This window comes from Meriones unguiculatus, chromosome 12 (assembly GCF_030254825.1).
Source record: "Meriones unguiculatus strain TT.TT164.6M chromosome 12, Bangor_MerUng_6.1, whole genome shotgun sequence".
Lineage (NCBI taxonomy): Eukaryota > Metazoa > Chordata > Mammalia > Rodentia > Muridae > Meriones > Meriones unguiculatus.
In genome coordinates, this window is record NC_083360.1 from 97,214,129 (window position 1) to 97,240,980 (window position 26,852).

At 35.0% G+C, this 26,852-nt stretch overlaps 1 protein-coding gene across 5 annotated transcripts in view; it reads right to left on the reverse strand.

Annotated features, from left to right (window-relative positions):
* The window catches only part of Usp34 (ubiquitin specific peptidase 34), a 179,470-nt gene that overhangs the window by 88,177 nt on the left and 64,441 nt on the right, over positions 1-26,852 (reverse strand). For all 5 annotated transcript variants that reach the window (XM_060365151.1, XM_060365152.1, XM_060365154.1 and 2 more), the window contains 14 exons: positions 25,961-26,175; positions 23,695-23,810; positions 23,476-23,603; positions 19,703-19,792; positions 18,117-18,212; positions 14,996-15,078; positions 11,460-11,614; positions 9,976-10,089; positions 7,736-7,835; positions 7,063-7,222; positions 4,067-4,193; positions 3,804-3,951; positions 1,670-1,770; positions 1,239-1,448 (listed from right to left, as the gene is read on the reverse strand). In XM_060365151.1, coding sequence (XP_060221134.1) covers positions 1,239-1,448; positions 1,670-1,770; positions 3,804-3,951; positions 4,067-4,193; positions 7,063-7,222; positions 7,736-7,835; positions 9,976-10,089; positions 11,460-11,614; positions 14,996-15,078; positions 18,117-18,212; positions 19,703-19,792; positions 23,476-23,603; positions 23,695-23,810; positions 25,961-26,175 — 1,843 coding nt within the window. The remainder of the gene's footprint in view (positions 1-1,238; positions 1,449-1,669; positions 1,771-3,803; positions 3,952-4,066; positions 4,194-7,062; positions 7,223-7,735; positions 7,836-9,975; positions 10,090-11,459; positions 11,615-14,995; positions 15,079-18,116; positions 18,213-19,702; positions 19,793-23,475; positions 23,604-23,694; positions 23,811-25,960; positions 26,176-26,852) is intronic.

The following is a 26,852-nucleotide window of genomic DNA, read 5'->3' on the forward strand; positions in this document are numbered from 1 at the left end:
TCAATACTATCAGTAGTTTAAAAACTAACAAAAAAAGAATCCATTCAATCAAGACATGACAATTTTTGCTCCTTCCTGTTTGCTCTTTTTTTTTTAAGATTTATTTATTTTTATGTGCATCTGCCTCTATGTAAGAGCCGTGAATATTGTTCACTAAACTTTGAATAATATGGAAACTGCTCACGACCAGAAGATTTACATTATTATTTCACTCTGCCTTCATTTCCAATCTCAATACTTTCATTCTACTCTTTCGTCAACTTCCAAGTATTATTCATTACCTCTAACCTTGCCTTGATTAAGTTCTTAAAAGAAAGGACTTACAGGTAAGATGGCTAATCTCAAACAGGATTGCCACAAGGTTGAGATGTGAAACTGGGCCTCCACACTAACCAACAAGCAAGTAAACAAACAAACAAGCAGAATTAAGACTGCTACTAGATATAGTGACATATACCTGTAGGGAGAGCACTCAAATGACTCCTAAGTTCAAGTACAGACTGCGCAACCCAAGTGAGACGTTATATCACAGAAAACAAGAACAGTAATACTATAAACAATGAGTTGCTACATACACATAATTTTTCACCATCATAACTAGTTTCTTCTCATTTCTCTAATTTAGATTTTACATGATCTCACAGAAATCATACCAAACCAAAACAAAATACACATTTTTCTTCTGCTCGTGTTCCCCTTAGAATTAACTGCATGGCAGGTTTTGATCTGAAAACGTATTTTATCTGAAAAGTATGTCAGCTTACTTATAAGGCATATCGTCCATCTGTCTCCCTCAATTGAGTTGATGTAGCCTCAAACTGACTAGTTTGATTATCCTTGTAAACAATACTTTTATTACAGTACATGTAGGTCATATTAAGCACTTAAAATACTTAACCAAAAAACAAATGGCTCCAAAAACAAAACAAAACAAAACAAAACAAAAAAAAAACTGGGGGAAAAATGATTTAGGCTGGGTGGTAGTGGTGCACACCTTTAACTCCAGCACTTGGGAGGCAAAGGCAGGGGGATCTCTGTGAGTTCAAAGCCAGCCTAGTCTACAAAGCAAATTCTAGGACAACCAGGGCTACACAGGAAAATCTTGTTTAAAAAAACAAAACTAAATTAAATTAAACAAACAAATAGAAATGCTCCTAGGCTTTATTGTTCAGAGATTTTAAAAGTATTAATACCTCAATAGAAAGATAAAATATATGGGACAGAAATCTGATCGTTACCTCACTGTCATCCACTGCCACTTTTCCTGAGGGTGGTTTAAATGAAGCAAGCATTTCTAATAAATCAAAGAGAGTAGTTAAATGAGGTTCTTGTAACAGCAAAAGCATTGGAATGTTGTCCTTTTGAGGTGGTGGAAGGCAAGATGCAGGCAGCTGAACACCTTCTCCTTTTCGTTCTCTCCTTGGTGCACCCAAAGATACAAAAACCATCTACAGAAGAAAAGAGAGAGAGAGAGAGAGAGAGAGAGAGAGAGAGAGGAAGAAATAAAGAGAACAGACAGAAAAAAATAAGAAAACTAGGAAAAACACATTAAGTTTGAACGCACAGTAGTAAGAACTACTCAACTAGACTTCATCTAACATAACAATTCAATTGTTAACTTTCTAGGAACACACATAACCAAAACTCAAACCACAATTTATGTATATACCTGCATATCTTTAAAACCAAGTTCATGAAGTGCTTTTTCATCATAGTCTGTTGTTAATTCATGTCCAGACGAGATCATCCTGACAGGCCCCATGAGGCCACCTTAAAAACAGCAGAAAAAAAAAAGTAAACTGGGTTGAGTATGACAGAAACACACAGACTATCACTAGGAAAAAATTAAAGCCCTTTTAAAATATTTTGATGAAAAAAGAAATAAATCTTCAATAAACTGTAATTTTAGTTCTGTGGGAAAAGATGACAAATAGACCTTGATTTCAAGGCCAGCTTCAGTAATTTTGCAAGTAAGATCCTGTCTCAAATAAATTTTAAAAAGAGCTGAGGTATACTCTGTAACAAAGTGATCATGCATAAGGCTCTGAGTCTACTCACAGTAATAGAATAAAAAAAGAGAAGGAAAAAGTGGGAGGAAGTGAAAAATGAATGGAATAAACCTAAATTTTCATTGAAGAAAAGGAAGTAAAATAAATCAAGGTTCTGTCCTATAGAAAACTCACATCTCATAAATAATACAGCAACTTTCTGTGTATATTAATAGGAAATGTTTTCTAAGATGACAAAAAAGATCATAAGTATAACATGTCTAGTGTGATTAAATATATGTACTCCTATTTTTACTGGTATTTCATGAATGATATCTATGGAATCAGTTAACTACCTCAGCAGAGAGTAAAGAGTTAAGAAGAAAGTAATTGTTAAGAGGTAGAGTTGAGCACAAGTCTGTTGTCTTCTACCAGTAACTGGTTCTTTAAAACCTTCTGTTAAGATTGTTATTTTAAATTGATTAGCCTTATAACCCCCCTTTCTGTGCATGCATGTGTGTGTCTAAGGAAGCAAGCATTCCATAGTATATGTGTATAAGTCAAAAGATAAATTTTGGCAACTGGTGCTACTCCAGTTCTACCATGTAATCAAACTTAGGTCATCAGGTCATCATTTGGCAAACAAGCACATTTATCCACTAAGCTGTATCACTGGCCCAAAATCTGATGCTTTAGAAGATAAAAATGGATTACATTCTCTTGTTTTTTTAAGGCAGGGTTTCTCCATGTAGCTCTAGCTGTCCTGGAACTCACTCTGTAAACCAGGTTGGCCTAGAACTCAAGAGATCCACCTGCCTCTACTTCCCAGTGCTGGTACAAAAGGCGTGAGCCACTACTGCCAGGCAATGGATTTTGTCTTAAACATACTGCAATGAAATCTTTTGCTACTTAGTAAAAGATACAAAGATAGTCCTTACTTTAAAAAATGAGAGACACACAAATGCAATTTAAGATCTAAGAATCAGCTTTTAGGTCACTGTTTTAAATACACAGCAATCCTCCTATCTAAAATGTACGAATTCAGATTCCCCTGGCTAAATTTAAACGGTATCGTCTTTCTTACCTAAACATACACAGAACACTTATATCTAAAAGTGTTTCAGAGTAAAGAATTTTCCAGGGATTGAAGCACATGCATCCTCCACTTACTGAGCACCCCTAACTCAAAACTTCTAGATCAAAACCTTCTTCGATAAAACTAGGCAGTGAATGGACATAGAAGGTCAACAACAAGTCCAAGTTGTTTGTGCCTCAATTCCCAAATCATTTTTATGCTCAAAAAGCTTGGATGGGAGACCACGAAAAAAGCTTAGCACATAAATGCACAGTGGCCATTCTGATGAACTGTTTTACTACTGGAGCACATATGGTAGAACAGGTTCCACAACCTGTCCCTCCTGATTCTCATGTTATACTTACACTTTCTACCCTGATTTTATACTTTGCAGGACAGAGAGAAACACATTTCAGTTGCTTATACTGTCTGGTCAGGTGTGGTGACTCACATCTATAACCCCAGCACTTCTGAAGCACTGGCAGGAGGAGTCCTAAGAATCTGAGTCCAACTCAGTCTAGCTCAGCTTAGAATCCTGAGATAAGGTCCTATTTAAAAAAAAAAAAAAAAAAAAAAAAAAAAAACAACCAAACAACAACAACAAAAAAAAAAAAACAACAGCAGCAAAACCCCATCAGCAACACCACCCTACCATGTAAGCAAATGTTAGAGCAACACAAGAAGGACCACAACATTTGCTACAGAACAAAGCCTAAAACTGTCTTAAACGTAAGACTCACCAGGAAACTCGCCCTTTCTGCTGCTCTGACCAAACTCCTGAAGCTGAGCTTGTTGATTTATTTGTTCTTTCTGTAAGTTCTCATACCAATGAGTTACTTCAGCCCTAAGATCTGCTACCTGATCACTGGGATACATTTCAATAGTCATCTGAAATAGGAAATGCAACACAATTAAAAATTACAAACAAACCACACTCAAACAAACAACCAAAGATTTAAAAAGAAAAATGTTAGCAAATTTGGAAGTGAAGCCCTGTAACTACCTTGTCAGGAAGTCCAGCAGGCTGACATACAACTCTTAGAGGCAAAGACTGTTTGTCACTCAGTGCTTTCAAGTGACTACTAATACCAGTGCCTTCAATTTGCCACTGTCTCAGATGATATGCGAACCTAAAACAAAACACACACACACACAGAGAATTGTGAACATTTTCAATGTTACAGAAGTTTCTAATATTTTACAAAATGGGAAAGTCCATAAAGTGTTATAAAATTTTAGATTGACCGTGAGGATTTGAGAAATAAATACAGCTAAGAATTCTTAATTAAAACATAATTAAGAAAAATAATTGAAGGAGAAAACCCCATTATACAGTTATTTAAAGGTTGGGGTAAGTAGTAAGAGGAAAATAAAACAACTCAACATTAATCTAATAATGAAATAACAAACTATCGTTTTTATACTTAAAAAACAAAAACCAAAGGTTTTCAGTGAAAGACATTCTACAGAAATACTCTTCAAATATGAACAGAGATTCCTATTACGTAAATAAGCTTAACAAAATGAAACTGAATTCATCCATGAATGCAAAAATAAACTGGATTAAAAATTAATTTTAGTGGACTAGACTGATGTTGCTCTTGTAAACATCCAGGCTCATAATTATCCATTATTTCAGTTCCAGTGGATATGGTACCCTCTTATGGCCTCTTTGGACCTTGGCATGCACCTGGCACACATACATGCATATAAGCAAAACATACATATAAAATAAAATATCCTTGAGAGGAATCTGCTGTTTCCCGAAGGCATCTAGCATGACATATACTAAATACTTGGAAAGTCTCTAATTCTTTTTCAGTTGTGGAAAACATGAGACAGGTTCCCAAATTTAAAATAAATTAAAAACTTAACTTTTTTGAAAAGTCTAATACTAACCAGGATCTCTAAAAGAAGAAGACAGAAGTTATTTCCTAGAAGTGAAACAATATCCAGGTCTATGACTAAGAGTAGAATGTAGAATGCCTTCTACTGCACAGTTCAAGTTGTCACTTTCCACCGTGGTGCCACTGACTCTCTCTCTCTCTCTCTCTCTCTCTCTCTCTCTCTCTCTCTCTCTCTCTCTCCTCTTTTTCTCTTTTTGTTTTGAAGATATGGTTTCTCTGGGAAGCCCTGGCTGTCCTGAAACTGCTTTACAGGGCTCCACTGCCATTTTAAGCTCAGTAATTTATATTGTTCCTGGAGAGAATCGGCAGGCTATCTTACATACCTGTGTTTAAGCAACACTGGTCTCAATCCAGTCAGAGCCAACACAACCTTTTCCCACCCCAAACTATGATAAAAATAACAACAAATGTTTCCACATATTGCCTACTGCTCCTGAGAAACAAAACCACTTTTGAAAGAAAATCGCCATTGAAATTAAACCTTTTTCTAAAAGGTTTATTCTTTAAGATATTACTATCACTTTTATACGAACGCCATTTCAAACTTTTTATCTGTTACATAATTTTAAGTTTGCAACACTAAATAAAGCATATTGAACATATGATATGTAAGAATACAAGATAAGATGTTAGGTAATATATAACTTTTAACTACTACTTTGGCCGGCATTTTTAACATTTTATGCAATTCATAGTTTACTAGTTACAGATATTTATATAACTTAAAAGCAATCCTAACTTTAGCATGAAAATAAACCAAGATACATATGAAGAATACCGCACATGTCTCCACAGCAGGACAAACTATCTATGAAACGGAATACTGAGGCATAAATTCCATAAACTCATAAAAAGTACTACTGAACCTTTGGAAACAAAAATTATTGTATTGTATTTAACTTAATATTAAGTACTGGTACAGCCAAGTTTGCTGCTCTTCACAGCACAAAATTCTTTTACAAATTATTTAGTCTATCATTAACACTAAGTATATCTGATAAAAAAAACGAAGCAATTATAGGAGACTTCTATTTACCATATCATATCTTAGTATACTGTTTGTGTTACACAAGTTTGTAATGACTTATTAATTAAATTGAATTAAACCACCACGTCTGCTTATTTGTATTTTTCTAAAGTATTTAAAGTTTTGAGGCTCTGATGTTTCCATGCAAAAATTCAAGAATTCTCTCATACCTTCTTCAAAAACATTAAATAAATTCCTACAGACAACAATCATAAAAGAATCTTGCACTGCCATGAATGCTTCAAATCATGTGTACATGTTGTAAGGAATGTGTAGGATTTTTTTTATTACTCACTATTTCCTACAGTTTAAAAAAATGTCAAAAATATAAATTGTATGTGATTTTGTAAATATCAAACTAAGATCTGAAGTTGAAAGAAGTTATAACTTTTTTACAAATTTTCAACACAGTTCTTAGTACTTTTTACATTTATACTCATTGATCAATGACTTTTAACAAACAGAATTTTGTAATTAAAACTATCTACTCACCTTTCATTTCGGTTGGTATATTCATAAATGTTAATTTGCTTTATTTCTGTATTACACAGGGTATGTCTAAATTAATTATACAGATATTCATTAACACAGAAATTTTTGGTCATGTTTCCATGGTAAATGGAAATTCAAAATTAAAATACTCTCTCCTAGTCCAGGAAGAAAAAAAAACAGCAAATGAAACAAATGATTCAACTTGATAAAGTATGAAAGATTATGTGATGTTGTGGGGAGTTGTTGTGTAACTTGTCTCAGTGTCCGTGTTCCTCCTTTTCCGTCAATAATTAGCACCTCAGTAGAAATGAAATTCTGTTCAGGGTTTCTTACTCATGCGTAACTGCTGAGACCCTAAAGATTTTAAAATCTGTTTACTTATAAGGAAATTATATTGCCTGCTCAATGGCAAAATGATACTTAACTTTCTATAGCAACTATTTCCATTACAACCCACTCAATTTGGGAAAAGTATGTTTCCTAGATACCCACAATAAGAACATGATGAAAACATTTAGACATGTTAATAAAAATACTGATATTCATTTATTTACTACAATTTGACAAAATTACCTTCTCCTAAATGCTTCCAGATGGGTCTTCAGCATAAGCAATCCTCTTTCTATAACTGTGAGACTTGAGTGTGATTCTTGTTCAAGGCTGCTAGAAGCTATCATAAGACTTTCCATGCACTTACTAATAAATTCTTGCTCCTTTTCCAAACCCGTTTTACCTGAAACCCAGATATATATTCATTACACTTTTATATTTTTATTTACGATATTAAAGAAACTGAGCCAAACTGAAACTTAATCAAATCTTTCATACAAAATGATGATTAGAATGCAAGTAGTGGCATGTGGCTGCTGGTGCAGCACGTAGGAAACTGAGGCAGAAGGAATGAGAACTCTAGGCCAATTTGGGAGACAGAGAAAAACTAAGCCTCAGAAAAAGAAACAGACTCAAGAGATGGGTCAGCAATTGAGATCAGTGACTGTTCTTCCAGATGACCCAGGTTCGATTCCCAGCACCCACATGAAAATTCTCTAACTATAGTTTTATGAAATCTGATGTTCTCTTCTGATCGCTGTGGCACTACACACATACGGCACACATACATGCAGAAAAAGAATCACAAACAAAATAAAAATATAAAATTATCAAAAAAATTTGAAGAAACAAACACAAAGGGAAATTTTACAAAAATTTAAATTTTATTTTATAAGCATTATTTAAAATTACTTACCATTAATATAGTAGGAGTTAATATACTGAATAGCTGCTCGACTGACATCACCTGATTGTGCTCTTAATGCAATGCCCCAGAATTGGTCCATACCACATAGCTAAGAAACAAAAATCAGACATTTTAAATTTTGTTTCTGAAATGATGACAAATTATTAAACTGATATATCAAATATGGAATTATACATTAAATTTAATGTTTTACAAGTTGTTATGAGGGAAATTAATAGTATTTCAACATTAGCAAAATAATAATCTGCAAAAGGTTACAAAACTCCAGTTAATGAAGAACTTTTGAAACTAAATGTATTTATTTAAAGCAGGAAGACAATGATGCTTAATACATTATACAATATGAAAATTCAGTTATATAAAACATGCCAAAAAACACATGCCACAAGAAATAAAACCAATAAATTATAATTTTACAAAGAGCTTTAATACTTTTCATCGAAGTTATACTGATAAAGTTACCATTTTCATATAATCACAAGTAATTTAGTAGACACTGTAACCAAATTCTTATTCAAATTAGTGATAACTATGTGCTAGTTAAGAAAAGGTCCTGCTAAATGCTGCACAGAAACAGCTGAAGTGAAAGCTCTCAAAATATGAGCAGAGAAAGTCTTCTAATGGGTGACCTAATAGCCTCAGTGAACTCCCAGAAGCAGAACAAATTAAGAATATCTCATTATGTTAAAATTAAACTGAAACTTACTAAAACTGGTGTTAAGATTAAAAAACACTAACAAGGGGCTAGAGAGATGTCATGTAACTTCAGAGGACTCAGTACCCACACAGCAGCTCTTAACTGTCTGCAACTCCGGTTGTAGGTGATCTGACACCTCTACACCAATGCACATAAAATAAAATTAAATAAATTATTTAAAAAAAACCACTAACCAACCCATCACTATACAGAGAAAGGCAAGTAAAAAGATAAAGAAAATATATTAGATACAAGCAAAATTATTATTCTGTGAGACAACATCTCATATAGTCCAGGATGACCTAGAATTCAGTATGTGGCCAAAGATGAACCTAAATACCTGATCCCTCACATTCCATCTTCCAAATTCCGAAGTTATAGGCATATACTTGTACCATTCTGTCTGCTTGGCTTATATGGTGCTGGTACTGAAACCCAGGGCTTTGTGACTGCTGGGAGACCACGCTACTAACTAAGCTGTATCACCAGCTCTAAAATTATTCTTTCTTTTTTGTATTTACTACTTATACAAGATTCTCCCGGAATATGTGCCTGCCCACCAGAAGAGGGCACCAAATCTCACTACTGATGTTTGAGCCAGCATGTGGGTGCTGGGAACTGAACTCACGACCTTTACCAGCTCTCTAGCCCCTGAATTTATTTTTTTATACCACAGAGATAAATAACAATTTCTCCTCCTGATAAACAACAACTTTAACTGCAAATAATACTATAAAAATAAAGTTATTGATTAACCAACTAGAAGACCTTTGAGCAACAAATTATCTTAAAAGAGTATAGTGACAATCACTAAAATACATTGCAACATGGGGAAAGGGAAGGGCACATTTTAAAGCTTAAGACCAGAAATTTGTAAGAATGTGCAGAAAGTTCATCATAATGAATGATCCATCTGGATTATTTTTTATTTTATTTTATTTTATTTTTTTTCCATCTGGATTATTAAAAAAGAAAAATAACTATAAAGTACACATACATTAAATGTTAGTATATATTGATATAAAGAGGAGCTTAGCTATAAGAAACAGCAAACATATTCAACTTCAGGGCCAGAGAAACGGCTCAGTGCAAATAAATGCCTGCTGCCAAATCTGGTAGGCTGATTTAGATATCCCAGGGCACAAACAGAGTAGAATAAGCAAGCTGACTCCTGTAAGCTGTTCTCTGACTTCCACATGAGCGCAAGTGTGTACACATGCAAATAAGTCATTTCATACAAATTAAATCTTTCATAAAATACTTTATCTTTTCAAGGAGCTGCAAGAATGAAAGAACAGAGTATATAACAAAGCTTTTTGAATCAAAACCAGTTTTCTTTGGCAATTAAAACAATATAAAACCACACCAAATTTGCTTTACTACTCAAAATATGAAGCTTTTTAAAACTTGAAATAAAATCAAGCTTCATAATATAGTCAAAAGTTTACAAAAAGATAACTTGGTAATCTAACTTGAAGACAAGAAAAATCTCACAAAATGATCTGATAAAACAATAAATCTAAAGCCTTACCTCAGAGTTTGAGCCACCATCATAGGCACTGGTAGCCAATCGAGCCAAATTACATAGGTGCTGAAACAGGTTTAAGCCAGTCATGCTAATTGTTTCAGGTTTTAGCTGCGGCATCTTAAAAAAAAAAAAGTTAACAAATTTTATTTTATAAGAGAGAATGATTATTAATTTTACTAAAAACAATGTAAAAGAAAAATTACAAGATTAGATTTGGCAAGAATATAAACATTTAAATAATTTAATAAAATTTATTTCGTGAAAAGCCTAAAGAGAAGTATGCTTCAAATAAACCTGTCTGTTATGTGCTTCAATTATATATATATATATATATATATATATATACACACACACACACACACACACACACACACACACACACACATATATATGAATTCGTATATACTGGATCCATATATTCCTTTATATAAATTCATATATATACTGAGAACTGAAGATATACACACATAAAACAGGAGGTAAATAAAAACATTTGATATCTATTTAATACTATGACTATATACATTTATGAGCTATCTAGCTAAATGTAGTTTGCATTGAAGGGAATAATATAAAAGTGAAAATCTATTTTTGCTTTGCCGTAAAACTCATTTGTATATATTCAAAGATACTGAGTTTACAGGGAACCTTCCAAATATCAAAAGAAAGAAAGAGGAGCGGGGAGAGAGAGAGGGAGCCATGAGTGGTAGTGAAAGCCTTTAATCTCAGCACTTGGAAAGCTGAGACAGGGAGGTCTCTCCAAGTTTGAGGAAAGCCTGGTCTACAGAGCGAGTTCCAGGACATCCACAGCTGTTAGACAGGGGAAGAAAAAAAAAACTGTCTTGAAGAAAGAAAAATAAACAAGCAAGCACAAAGAAAATGGGAGAGGGAAAAAAAAGCCTTATTTTTGAGACACAGTCAGCCCAGACTGACTTGGAACTTGCTATGTTTGACATCTGAATGCCTCCTCGTCTTTCCTCTACCTCTCAAATGCTGAGATTATAGGCATGCACTGCCACACCCAACACATACCTGTTTTGTCATTGATATTTGTTATAGTTTATAAAATAACTGACTACCTACAGTACCTGATTATGGGAAAGAAAACACACACACATCATTACTATCAACACTTCCTGAAAGGCCTTTCCAAGTAGCTAACAAATGTAGGTATTAGCTTTTAAGTGGCCAAAAGAGAGGCTGAAAGTACAGGAATTTAACTCAAGAAAAGGTCCTATATTTGTCATTATGGGTAGACACTTCAAAACTGGACAAACGTTTTTAAGAATAAATACTTGAAGACCAACATTTATGATTAATGCCATCCTTAAACATCATTCTAATTATTATAAATTCACCAAGTTTGTCCAAGTTAAAAGCTACTCAGAAATGAGGAAAAACCAGACAAAGATTGGTACAGAAGTCATTTTAAGAGATTAAAATGCATAAGAAAATATGCCAATAAAACTTCCAAGATGTAAAATTACCTTCTCCAGGAAAAGATGTTTATAGGTTTCCATTCCCATTGCATGTTGATCTTTACTTCGAACTTGATTTAAAAACCAATGAAGTGCATCATCATAGCATTCAGAATCTTCTACTAAACAATGCCACAGAATGTCGACTTGCTCTAAACTTAACCCTAAACAAAAGTGATAAATTTTGTACATTAATAATTTTGGATGCAAATATGAAACAGGATCATGCTACAATGCTCACTCTAGTCTATAACTTGTATCCCAACTGCCAGCATCTTCTTGGTGAGTTCCATATCTAGCTTGTGTTTTATAAATTATGTAAAAAAAAAATTATACACTCCTTTTGAACATCAGTTGAATATGTAGTTTGTTTTTATAAAACATATATGTTGTAACTACTAGCTCAGTAGTAATTCCTTATGGTTTTCCATCAGGAAAATTTTAAAAAAGAGTATACAGAACATTTTGGTCCTAATTCATTGCACTAAAAGCAGCTAGAGCCAAATATGTAAAGGCGCTAGCTTACAGCATCTTGAATAAAGTATTTAAAAGAAATTCTACTAACTTACGCTATCAAAGTAGAAAACACCATACATAGCTGAAGAAATGAGTCAGCACTTTTAAGAGCCTGTACCCATATTAGATGGCTAATTCCAACTCCAGAAGATCTAAAACCTCTCGTCTCTGTGAGTACCCACACATGTGCATATACCCACAAACACACATACACAACATATAATTATATACGCACAATGACACATAATTAAAAACAAAGTATTCTAGAACAGTCATCCAATAGTAGGTCTAAAAGATTTTGTGAATACATCACTGTATTATAACAGTAACTGGAAACATGTTGTTGAGGATTACAGAAGACATACCCAAAGGTTGTCCAGAGAGATGAAGGTTAACATCTATTACTTTTATAAACTATGGAAAAGATCTTTATGAAGAACAAAGAAAAGCACAGGAGATGATAAAATACAAAGGATTCACTTAGTTCTCATGCCAGATTCAGATGAAATATACATAGTTACTCTGACCCAAGAACCAAAGAATTCCCAAGTGTAACAAGAACAGATACAGATACATTACAAGGCAATCACAAGTCTGAACAAGGAAAAAAAAAAAGAGAAAGAGAGAATCCAAATGATTTTTAAACCTAACCAGTTCATTCCAAAGGCTGCCGTGGTTTCCTAGATTCTGGGGGTTGGGGGGTATGAAAATATAGGAATGAGCAAAAACACTCACTTTACTAAGAAATCAAATGGCATTCTGCAATTTCAGAAAACACTCACGTAAGTATCAATGTATGAAAGATTTCATCCCTTCAGTAACAGGAATCTCAGCACTCAGGCCACAGGAAGCCTGAGTGAAGCCACTTAATGCTATACAGGCAGTTTAGAACCATCAGGACCCTACAGTGGTGCCCTGTGTCCAAAGTAACATACAATGCATAGATGATGTTCTAAGAACATGTGTTGCTAAGAGCCAACATTAGGGCTGAAAAGCTTTCTCTGTGGTTAAGGTTGCTGTTCTAAGAGGGACAGAACTCCGTTCCAACCATCGCTATCCAGCACTTCAAAACTGACTCTAATTCCAGCTCCAGGAAATCTAAAGTTCTGTTCTAGCTTGGGGCACCAGCACGTGTCTGCATGTCAGTCTGTCCATCCCCATCCGTCTCTGTCTCTCTCTGTGTCTCTCTCTCTCTCTCACACACACACACACACATCTTAAAAGACGACAAGATAACATATACTAGAAGTAATGTTTAGTATTTGTTATTACACAACTTAGGTTATTAAAAGGAGCAAGATAAATATAAAGATTTCTCAAAATAGAAAGGATTGTGGTTAATAGACATAAGACATGCAAAAATTCACTGAACCACTGAAACACACTCAATGAATGAATGAATAAGCATTTGTTATTTGTTAGATTTTGTGTGTGCGTGTGTGCGTGTGTGCATGTGCGCATATGCGTGTGTGTTTCCAGTCAGGGTTTCCCTGTGTAGCCCTGGATGTCCTGGACTCTTTGTAGTCCAGGGTGGCCTCAAACTCAAGAGAAAAAAGCCTGCCTCTGCCTCCCAGAGTGCTGAGATTACAGGCATGCACAACTGCGCCTGGCTAGTGTTTGCTATAAACTTTTCAAAATCGTTCCTACTGGGACAGTGAAAATCTGTATTAATGTATCCAACGTAATTAAATATAAGTATAATTATCCTTTGGGTGGTTTTGTTCTGATTCTTGGTTTTGGTGCTTTTATCTAGACAATAATTTTTTTCTCAAGAAGTTATACTGTAGAAAATAAACACAAAACTTAGCAGCTATCTGAAATGATTTATACTGATCATCTCTGTATAAGATGATGGCATATATTCCTACTTTTGGTAATCTGTCACTGTGGTACAATGACCTAATAAAACAAAACAGAAATATGCTATAAAAAGATTTCTTACTTTTGTTTTTACTGTTCTTATCTCAATGTTGAGTATACTTCTTACAGTCTGAATGTGAAGGAATTACAGACTTAAAACAGCAAGAGAAAATGTGGTGTATCTCAAGCATAAATAAGGAATGAGTAAGCATAAATAAGCATCACTCTTTAAAGTGATGGTGACACATCTCAGGCTGGTAAATAACTTTATCGGTTTGACCTTATTAACCAAAGCATATTAAAGAGAATGTTTAACAAATATTAAAGATAATGCTTAACAAATGAAGCTATTCTGACATGGAGACTCAGAAGAGAAGTAGCAACCATTAGTGAATTGAGAAAAAAAACCATTAGTCAACAAATCCAGATTCCTCTTCTAAGTAAGAACAACTATATTCAGATTTAGCCGCCATTCTTTTCCTTTTTCTTTTTCTTTAAGAGATGGGGTTTTCTGTGTAACAGCCCTAACTGTGCTATAATTCTCTTTGTAGACAAGGCTGGCCTCAAACTCACAGAAACCCACCTGCCTCTGCCTCCCAAGTGCTAGGATTAGAGGTATGCACCACCATGCCTGGCTTTAGCCCCCATTCCATTTGAAATTTAGCCCCCATTTGAAACAGCTCAAATTACTTGAAATATAACTGCAACTTATTTGAAATACCACTTATGACCCCAAATAATTTTTGGAAAAATTAACCCAAAGTATAATATTTGTGACTATTTTTAAATAAAATTACAGGATTCTATAAAATAATGATGAAAGATGGTTATTCTAAAGTATGTTCTCCCATCCCCAATGTTTTATTTTTAAGATGAGTACTTTACCCCTTGAGAAACTAACACTTGAAAGCAGTGAAACCAGAAAGAGAATTTATCATGGCCCTAATTATATTATAATAATGTCTACAAAAATATTAATAGTAAATGCTCATTCAGTGATCGTCGCACAAAAATTAAATTATTATGAAAAACCACGGGCTTTTTATTTGATGTTTATCAAAATGTTTTAATTGGTAAGTCTGATGCAAGTATTTACGGAGCTATCTCCTCGTGTACCTTTAATAGGCACATGAAAACACAGGAGCAAATAAGAGAAAATCCAATCTTACTGAAGTGATCAGGGGATCCCAGGGTCGAAAACACACAGGTCAAGAACTGAAGTCGAACTTGAACTTCGGCACTATGGCTGTACCTACAAAGACATCAAATGATTAACGAAAGACCTCATCCTTTCTTCTTTTGTGTATGTTTTAAAGCAGGGGCTCCATGCTGCGCAATAAGAATGGCTTTGAACCCAACGCCATCAACCTGCTTCACCCTGTCAAGCATTGGAATCACAGGTCTATGTTACCACACCCAACAAGATGCTGTATCTTAGAGTAAGATATTTAATATTCCTCATCATAACATGCACCAAAAATGCAAAAATTCTAGACAGTTTACAACTGCATTCATTAAGAAGTTCATGAAAATTTTCCAGACTATAATAAAAAGTACTTTCAAGTTAGCATTTTTAAGCCTTTAAAAAATTTTTTTAAAACTTTTTCTTATTTTATGTGCATGAATGCTTTGCCTATGCCCATAGAAATTAGAAGGGGGTATCAGATACCCTCATCTTGGACATACAGATGTTTATAAGCCACCAAGAAGCCAAGCCTTCCTGAAGAGCAACCACTGCTCTTAACCACTGAGTCATCTCTCCAGCCCTCTAGTTTTTTTAATGTAAATAAAAAGCTAAAAGGAAAAAAAAAGGACATAAAAAAATCATCAGTAAACAAAAGAAATGCCATTTTTTTGCACAAAGATATAACATTTATTTGTTTCAAATGGTAAAAATTGTTAACAAAGACATACGAGTCAACTGGCCAGGCTTAGAAAACTACATCAGAGTTACTAAGCTGGGGTAAGGCTGGACAAGGGCATTCCAAAGGAAGGGTCCTTTTTAGTTTCCTGGTTCTTTCCAAAACATTCTCTAGTACTTTACCTAAGTAGTCACCCATATGCTTGTCCTGTTCTTGTTAGCGATCCTGAGAGACAAATATTTTTACCTCAACCATATTTCAATTCTTTAATATTATATCCATTTGATCAAAGATATTTTCCTCGATTTTTTTTCTTTGCCCCATTAGAATTTTTTCTTTGTCCCTCCCTCCCTCCCTCCCTCTTCCCCCATCCCTTTCCCCTAGTCCACTGAAAGGGGCAGTTCTCCTCCTCTACCATCTGCCCATAGCTTATCAAGTCTCATCAGGACTGCTTGGATCCTCTGCTTCTGTGGCCTAAGAAGGCCTTATCAACAGGGGCAAGTGATCAAAAAGCAGGTAAGCAAGTTCATGACATAGGCAGCCCCTGCTCCCCTTACTCAGGAACCCTATTCATGGAGACTGGGCTGCCAATGGACCACATCTGAGCAGGGATCTAGGTCCTCTCCATGCATGGTAAGAAATGCCATTTTTAAACTGTGTGATATTCACATCAATTAAAAGTAACTTAAATACATGTGAGACTACATGCTTATCTGTGCCGTGCATGTTGTCGTCACTAGCCACGTGGATGTTATTTAACCTAAGAAACACAGTACAAATCTAGTTCACAAACAACAACCTATGCGACGTCTGGCACTACAAATGTTATTTCAAACCTAAATAACTGAACAAAACTTAGTAGTAATTAGTATAAGGGTGGCTGTGAGCTTGGTTCAGTAAATAAGTTCTCAAAGCTTTCTAGGAATTAAGTTGGCAGGCATCTGCCAAGCGCCACATTCTACTGCAAGGTAAGGTTTTAAAAGTTAGATGATGACCAGAATGTGACCAGCCTGAACACCAGAAAGAAGAGTTCTATAGGCTATCTACACAGAAAGAGTCCCTGAAAGCTCAGGGATAGGTAAGGAGTGAGAACAACTGGATTTCCATCTGGAGATCTCTTCAGCAACCTAGTGGACTGTGCTCTGAAGTATCAGTTTCTGTGATGAGAGTAAATCATGAGTTCCTGCCTCAGTGACACACAAAAGACATACTGCATTGCAAATTACTCAAACTGTTTTGCCAGCATAGATTAGCAGACAGCCTAATCTCTAACCTACCTCCTAGTTAACAGATAACTACAACTTAACAGAAACGCTTGTATTTTTCTATTAAGTGCAAAATATCAAAAGTGGCATAAAAGTTACACTATATTTATTATTAAGGATGCAAAGTTAAAGGTTTTTATCTAGGGGCTGGAGAGATGGTTCAGTGATTAAGAGCACTGTCTCCTCTTCCTAAGGACCCAGGTTCAACTCCCAGCACTCACATGGCAGTTCATAACTGTCTGTAACTCCCTCAAACCAATGCACATAAAATAAAATTAAAAAAAGTTTTTATCTAAAGCAGTGGTTCTCCAGTTTCTCATGTTCTGGTGATCCCTAACTATAAAATTATTCTCATTGCCACTTCATAACTGTAATTTTGCTACTGTTATGAATCATAATATAAATACCTATGTTTCCTGATGGTCTTAGATGAACCCTGTGAAAGGGCTGTTCAACCCCCAAAGGTCAAGATCCAGAGGTTGAGAACTGCTATTCTAAAGACTAACATCATCAGTACCTTTCCTCCTCTTTAGTGGCTTTTTACTGTGTCTATTGGTGCCTTTTGTGAAGATGAAAATAGCTGGAATTAGGGGGAAAGGCTAAGCAGTAAGCAACACACAGACACAAATGTCATAGGTGTACATGACGGCAAAACATGCACACACACAAAGTAAAATAAATAAATAATTCTGGAAGTACGTTTACAATTTTAAAATAAAAGTCCTGGTCCTACTAAAAAAATACTAATGATTTCTGAAAAATATCTACTGTTTTTTTTAATGGTTTTAAGACAGGGTTTCTCTGTGTAGCCCTGGCAGTAATGGAATTTATTCTGAAGGTCATGAACCTCAACTCAGAGACCCGCCTGCCGCTAGCTCCAGAGTACCAGTGTCACCTGGAAAAAATGTTTACTTTTAACTCTAAACAGCAAAGACTTCTAATTAATTTCATTAGTGAAAGTTAACCAAGCCCCAAGTTAATCAACCTAACTTTTCTAAGAATCAAGTAACATCATTGGAAAATCTTATAACGTAATGTTTTTTGTCTTACAATTTTACATTAAAATGTTGTTGTTATGCTTTTAACATATTAATGAAAGGAAAGCAGAAAATTATCTGTCAGAAAAAAAGAAATCATTTCACTTACTCGGAAAAAGTACTTACAGTGCGTGCTTTTGTCTTCCTTCTCTTATACTTTGAATGTAATATACCAGATTGTCAAAGAAAAGCTTCATCATGTTCAGTTCTTTTTCTGCCCACCTGGCCCAATTAAAAGAAAATACCAATTTTAAAAGGGAAAGAGTCAGAGAACAGAAGATATGTCTGAAACGGAGGAAGTTTTTTAAAAAATCTTCAAATATAGAACTTTTGGGGTTGGTTTGGCTTGGCTACACATGGAGACGGGGTTTCTCTGTGTTGCTCTACATGTCCTGGAACTTCCTCTGTACATCAGACTGGCCTCAAACTGCTGGGATTAAACACATGCATCACCATGTCCAGCTGATTGCACACAGCTTTAGTCTAAGCACACACAAGGTAGGCAGGTGGATCTCTATGAATTCAAGGCCAGCTTGGTCTACTTAGCAAGTTCCAGACTAGCCAAAGCTATATAATAAACCCTGTCTCTCTCTCTCTCTCTTTCTCTCTCTCTCTCTCTTTTTGTTGTTAAATTGTGCTTAGTAGTTAACAGTACTGGCTGCTCTCCTAGAAAACCCAGGTTCAATTCCAACACACAAATGGCAGCTCACCACTATCTACTACTTAAATCCCTAAGGATAAGACCCTTTCTTCTGACCTCCATAGGCACTGGACCCATATGATGTGCAAACATACACACATGCAAAGCACCATACACTAATTTTAATTAAATAATTTCAAGGTAAAAAATGTTACTATAATTTTTCATGTGTATGGGTATTTTGCTTAAGTGTTCGTCTGTACACCATTTGCATGCTGTACCTAAAGGAAACCAGAAGAGCCTGCAGCTCCCCTAGTTCTAGTGCTTTTCAAGTTGCCATGTGGATGCTGAGAATCTAGTCCTGGAAAAAGAGCCAGAGGTATTAACAGTTGAGTCATCTCTCCAGCCCCCATAATTAGCATTCTAAATTAAAAATTCGACATCTGTAAAGGGAGAAAAATACTGACTTAGTTTGGCTTTCTTTTGGAGACTTTCTCATCAACTATGGACTATACAGCTAGCACCACGTGAAACAGGACAACAAAGTATGATTGTCTCAAAAATAAAAAATAATATACAAACCAAACAAACACGCTTATCAGGTTTGAAAATGACAGATACATGATACATCAAAATGCTGAATAACTGGGCACACTGGACTAGAGCTTTTTCCTACCACAGCATTGTCCTTGAAAGAATTATTTTAACATTTGTTAGTTGTAACTTTTCCGTAAGTATAAAAATAATAATGTAGCATTAAGATTACCACTATTATAAGAGAATTTTGTGCCACGAGTTGTCTGCAGCTGCCACATACAAAAACTACCTTTTCCTTAGAATTGCAGCATCAAATGCTACAGTACTGTTTGAAATATTAGCCACGAAATTAAACTACAAAGAAAACAAAGAACTACTAACAGATAATGTTCTCATGGTTAAAGGCAGAAAAGGTTGGCAAAATTAAATTATGAAACCCATTTTTTCCTTAGGCACAGTAAAAGCTACTACAAACCTGATAATATAAATGTCAAAAACAAAAAATCTTAAAAAGTATTTTCTTTTATTCACTTACATTGTAATCCAATGTGTATCATAACTGCTACCAAACTGCTGAAAAGTACCAAATAGTTTTGGAAGAAGACGAAGTGAAATCACTACTGATCTGAAACAATAAGCACAAATTCAAAGAATAAAACAAGTAAGTTACTCTTTAGATTTTCACAGAAATCCTAAGTGGATAAGTTCTTAATGCACTTGACATATAAATATATGCTTATAAAAAATTTTTTCTAATGCCTAATTTATATATGTAAGCAAAAAAATTCAAGTTTCAAAACTTTTAAACCAAGATTTAAGATACAGGATTGTTGGTGCATACCTTTACTTCCAGCACTCAGGAATCTGTGAGTTCAATACAAGCCTGGTCTACAAAGTGAGTTCCAGGCTGCATAGTGAGAACCAGTCCTTTTATTTTTACTTTTTTTTTTTTTTAAGGTTTATTTCTTTTATTATGTATACAATGTTATGCCTGCATATACACCTGAACGCCAGAAGAGGGCACCAGATCTCATTATAGATGGTTGTGAACCACCATATGGCTGCTGGGAATAGAACTCAGGACCTCTGGAAGAACAAGCAATGCTCCCAAATTCCTGAGCCATCTCTCCAGCCCTGAAAACCTGTCTTAAAACAAATTTAAAAAAAGAAAACAAAAAACAAACAAAAAGCCAACTAACTCAAATGAAACAAAGTAAAAATATCCACGTTTAAATCCAAGGTGAAAGAGCCCTTTTTAAAAAAAAAAAAAAAAAAAAAAAAAAAAAGATTTATTTTATGTATATGAGTGTTCTATCTGCATTTAAACCTGCCAGAAGAGGGAATCAGTTCACATTATAGATGGTTGTGAGCCACCATGTAGTTGCTGGGAATTGAACTCATGACCTTTGGAAGAGTAGACAGTGCTCTCTCTCTTAACCACTGAGCCAGTTCTCCAGCCCCTGTGAAAGAGCCTTTTAAAGTGTATGTAAATTTCTTTCTTTAAAAAATGTTTATGATAGTTTTATCACTTTTTCAAAATTACGTTTATATTAAAACTGATCACCATTGCCTTATACACTTATTTTTAATAAAAATACACCTCATATTCCAAAGAAGAATAAAAAATAAAAAGTAATCACTCTAAAATCTAAAGGAAAGTGCTGAGGATACAACTCAGTTGTTAAAGGACTTACCTTTAGGTTGGAATACAGCACAAAGTCCACTATTTGGCTAACATCTATAAGGTCCTGGGTACAATCCACTGTGTGTGTGCGGTGAGGTGCTGCTGTTTTATAAATTAAAAACTACACAAAGCTATATAATAAATAGATAGTTGCTTTTAAAATGTTCCAAAAGACTTAATAAAGCAAGATTTTCAAGGAATATGAAAATATAATATGGTGCATAAAAGTCTAAGGGATGAAGACAGAGAAGTAGTAAAAAACTAGAAAAGAAACAGTATTTAATAGAACTGGAGAGGAATATACCACGCTGGTATAAACTGAAGTGTAACCGAACAGTAATGAAGATAACGCCTTGTGATATCCAAGAACTTACTAAATATTTTGAATAAATATTTGACTTTTGTAATGGTTTTGAAATGGCCAACCATGTTTCCCAATAAAATAGCTCCGTGAGAAAACAATTACTTTCCAAGTAAGCCTGATGGCCTGAGTCACTAGCCCTGGCTCATGTACTAGACATTAAACCAAGGTCTGTACACACTAAGCAAACACTCTATCACATAAACCGCATCTACAGTCTAAACTCTAAAACATTAAAATGTCCTCTCTCAAGCTTCCTGCAGAATAACTGTGTTTTACTTATTATTTCTGTCTACCTGCCTGTATGTGTATGCTTGCACCTGAATCAAGGCATGTATGTGGATATCAACGTATGACTTATGGAGCCAGAGGCCCATATGAGTCCTGGAGATGAAACGCTTCAGGTTTGGCAGCATGTGCTTTTAGCTACTGAACCATCTTACTGGCCCAGCATTACTGGTTTTATTTCTTGGGTATGTATGTGCATAAAAGCGTATGTGTTGCTGGGATTAGAACAAACAGGCCTTGTACATGATAGGCATGTATTCCATCACTGTACATTTCTAAGAACCATTATCATTTTTTTCCTTTAAAAAAATGCATAAGACGACATAAAGTATCAATTTCACTTGTCTTTACAAAAATAAAATCATTAAGAAACCAAAGGAAAAATTGACAATAGTGTCATCATAATCACAAAAGCAAATTGTTTTGTTTTGTTTTGTTGGGACCAGGTTTCACTGTGTAGCAAGAACGAAGGCTGTCCTGGACTCACTTTGTAGACCAGGCTAGCCTAGAACTCAAAGAGATCCCCCTGCCTCTGCCTCCCAAGTGCTGGGATGATAGATATATGCCACAAAGACCCGACTCACAAAGGCAAATTTCAAAATATTTTATAGAATGCAATTTCAACAACAATTTTTATAAATAGAGTAAAACTGGGGCTAGTGAAGAGTACTCAGTGGTTAAGAGCACTGGCTACTCTTCCAGGGGACCCAGGTTTGATTCCCAGCACTCAAATGGTAGCTCAGAACCATGTGTGACTCATTTCAGGGGCTCCCACACCTGACTTCTGATCTCTACAGACAAAAGGCACAGACATGGTACAGACATAAAAACACATTAAATATTAATTTTAATACACATTAAAAATTATATTTAGTTTGTATGTGTGAGGCACTGACATGCCACAGCACACCTGTGGAGGGTCAGAGGATAACTTTTCTTATATTCTTATATTTATGGTTGTGAGCCTAGCCTTTAATGACTGAGGCATTTTCTACAACCTGTTTTCCTTTCCAGTTTGTTGGCTGAAAGGAACAAACTCTGGTTTTTAGTCTTGGCAGGAACACCTTTGCCTACTAGCCCTTTTTTTACTTTCAAAAAAAAAACATTGTGTGGAGGGCTGACATTCAAAAGAGTGCACAAAGAAAGCTGTTCTGCTAAAACTACTATGCAGAAGCAGGTCATTGTGAGTAGTTTAAGGCCAGATGTCACCAAAACATGCACTATCTGTCAGAGAATACATCTCTTTCTGCTCTCACTCTTCACCGCGCAGATATGATCTCACTGTACAGTCAAGACTGGCCTCAAATTCACAACCTTCCTGTCCTAACCTCTCAAGATCTAGGATGACAGGTGCAGGTGATCATAGAGACTATGTTCTACTTTATAAAACTCTATTTTACTGGAGTATTAATAACATATCAACACTTTTATGTATTTTATATACTCAATTTCATGAGTTCCTAATCTCATTCTTTTATATACTATACAAGTTGAGACCAAAAGAACGGAAAAAAACTCATTTCCTTAAAATAGGGTTTCTAAAATGTTTACAACTTAGGTTAAGTTAACTTCTTTATATACACGAGAAACTTTAAGAACATTTAATGCAATTTGAAAGCAAAATAAACACAGCCTATTACTATAAATAAGAAAATATGTATGAAAATATTATAATGAATCCTATTAATTTGAAAATAAATACACTCTAATCATTAAAAAAATACAAGAGAGTAATACTAATCCTTTGCTTCTGTCAAGAGAGGAGCAGATCTGGATGCTGAATAAAAAACAAACTACCTTAAGAGATAAAGTGCTGGTCTTGTAAGAACACAAGCCCAAAAAAGAAATCGAAAATCACAACTGATGAACAGGCAATTGGTATGTGCACATTAAATACTATGAAAACAGTATACCTATTCTGTACAAGGCACAAAAGGAATTGTTACTCAACAAGAAAATAATAATTCTTCTTTACCTGTTGTTCCCTAAATTTTCAAGGCAGCCTTCAATGAATCTCATTCGAATCTGTCTGTCTGTAAACCAACAAACCAAAGAACACAGAAGTTTCTCGGCTTCATTTATTAATCCCTCAGAAAGATTAACCTACAAAACAAAAAATATATTTAGTTAGTACCTATCCAGATTGCACTGTGCTGTAATTTTTATGTCCTTTTGTATTTATTATGCAACTTACTGCATTATCATCTTGCACTATATCCCACAATAAAGTATTTCCTTTCTTGCACACATTATCCAAATTAATGTCTGTCACAGCATTACTATTGAATTGATGTTTATGAACTGCAGGTCCTAAAAGGAAGGAAGGAAGCTAAGTGTAATAACAAATTACAGAATTCGTAATTTGCAAATCCAAATAAAAGTTTAACAATGATTATAAAATATAATATTAGCACAATTATTTCACTAATAAATGAATATCAATAAATCTGTTTACAGTTAAGGCTGAAGTAAAATAACAGTTTTCATCCTACTGTCTCTATTTAATAATATAAATGTTTCATATCAAAAGAACTATATGGATACCTAAAACTAATATGAAGCATATAGATAACTACTATGAAATTAAGACATTAATCACTGGATAGTCTGATAAATGTCCTTGGTTATAATCACTTAAAATCCTTAGTTTTGCAGAAGAGTGGTGGTGCATGCCTTTAATTCCAGTGGACAGGAAGAGGTGGCAGGCAAAGCTATGTAATTTTGAGACCTGCCTGGTCTACAGGGTGAGTTCAAGGACAGCCAAGGATACACAAGAGAAGCCCTGTGTCTCGAAACTAAACTAAACCAAACCAAACTAAAACAAAACAACCCAAAACAAAACAAAACAAAGCAAAAAAACCCCTCAGTTTTCTTTTGTTTAAAAAGAAAAGGCACCTGGGCTCAGTGGTGCATGCCTGTAATCCCAGCACTAGGGGAGGCAGAGTCAGTTTGAGTCCAGCCTGGTCTATAAAGTGACTAAAAAGGACTCAGCCACCTGCAATAATGTTATTAATAGGAATATGGATCAGCTTCACAAAGAAGCCAATGAATCCCAGAATACCAATTCTATTGCTGTGGCCATGGCAGTTTGTTGCAAGATATTTGATTCCCAAAATTGTGAACTGTAAAACCCTGTTTCTTTAGTGTAGTTGAGCCTTATCACATACCTTTAATGAAAGGACTTTCTCTTTATTACAAACAGGTAATTACAGTGTGGTTCACCCAGCCCTAGCACTCACCTTTCATCCAAGAGCTTTCTGTACACAAGATTTAATAAAGTTAACCCTAGGTCAAGAGGCAGAGCAAGAAACCAGCTGACAGGGATTAAAGAGTAGGAGGATTAAGAGTTGAGGGGTATTTAAGACAGTGTGGAGAAGAAAGAACTATCAAGCTCAATCTCTGACTTTAGCTTAGGCTTCAGCAACTCCTTTCTGTACCTCCCTGGCTTTTTGGGCTTTGAGCTAGCAAGGCCTAGATTTTTTTTTTTGGCCTTTTTCTCCTAGGCTGTCAGTTGAGCTGGTGAGTCTTTGGGTTTTTTCTCCATCTGGACCTGAGCTGAGAAGAAAGGTCATCTGGGTGCTACTCTGCCCCTCTGAACTAACAGGTTTTCACCCCAGCATCTGGCTCATGAGTGTTTACTGGTAAAATAGAATGATTAGGATTTTCCTTCTTTTAAACAACAGCAGTCTTCTGAAATTCTTTTCTATCGCATTTAGTTCATCTTTTAACCAGCCAAACCCAGTCCTTTACGCACTGCCGAGCTGGCTCTGAATAATGCATTACCTGATCCGTGTCTGTTTGTTGGAGACAGTTTGAGAGGATTAGAGACACATGGCGTAGGAGAGGATTGCCTCTACTATTGTTTAACCTTATCTCCATTCCCCCAAATCTGGTCAGATCCTATTACTTTCTTACATTCAATTTAGAGTGATCTGACTAGCCATTTCTCAAACATTTTCATTACCAGATGAAGAAAAACCTTGTTTTTTAGCAGTGATCTCTTATTTTTCCAAACCTCCCTAACTCCATGCAATCTATATCTCGGTACAGACAGATCTGATAACACTAGACATTTCATATCAATGAAATCATACACTATGTGAAGATTTTTTTGCTATATTTATCTGTGGGTCCCAATTTTCTGAAAATAAAATCTTTCATAATCACATTTTCCAAAATATATTTTACTTAATAGTTAATATGCAATGTCTTTCGCAGATGAACATCACTTGATAAAAATATAGAATTGCTAACAATGCAAAGAACCCTTGTTTCTATGACCCCATTACTCCAAACAAAAAGACCTCATTTACACTCATGATGGAGTACTTCTGATTTTATTGTCTTAACAAAAAAGCTACTGTTTAAATTATTTTGGTAAAACCACTTAAACAGTAACAATTTATTCTTTTTTAATCATGCAATTAAATTAGTCCAGCTTTGAACAAAGTAATTCTTACCTTGACTAAGATGTTCATGATAGATAGATGCTAAATTGGGAAGATGTTGTTGGAGATGAGATGTTAGTTCTGCATGTGAATTTATCTGAACTAGTTCCTCTTCACAGCCAGATTCTTCACCATCAAAATCAGCCATGTTTTTTTCTGATTTGGCACTGACCTGTGAGCTACTGCAACTGACATCATCTGCACTTAGCATATCATCAACCATATGTCTACAACACACAGAAAACCATACACTTATTAATTATGAATGGGGGGAGTTGCTAGGGTCCTACTGCAGGCTACACAAGCACTCTTATACTGAGCTATATCCTAGCCCTTAAAACTATAAACTTAATCATATATAATAAACAAGAATTTTTTGTTGTTGTTTCGAAACAGGGTCTCACTACATAGCTCTGGCTGTCCTGGAACTTACTTTGTAAACCAGGCAGAACTCAGAGAGATGCACCTGCCTCAGCCTTCCCAGTGCTAGGATTAAAGGTATATGTTACTATGCCTTGCTATGAACTTTTTTTCTTTTTAACACTCTCCTATGACATTTGGCACAAATTACTATACAATCAGAAAGTAAGCTGTGAATTATATGTAGTACAGGTGAGTTAAAACAGGTTAACACTATGCAATACTGAGAAATTTATAAACATTAGAAAGACACCAACATATGATATGAACTAGTTAATTTTATAGCATACACCTATCATATTCTAAAACATATGCATGCATATTAACACACTTCATTAGAACAATTTCAAAAATCGCTTTTAAGCAATATCACACTTGTTATATAAACAAATTCCTAGTGAATTGTTTACAATTGCTAACACAAGTGCAGTGTCAACGAGACAGTAGAGAATAGAAAATACTTCAATTTAAGGCAGCAATCCAG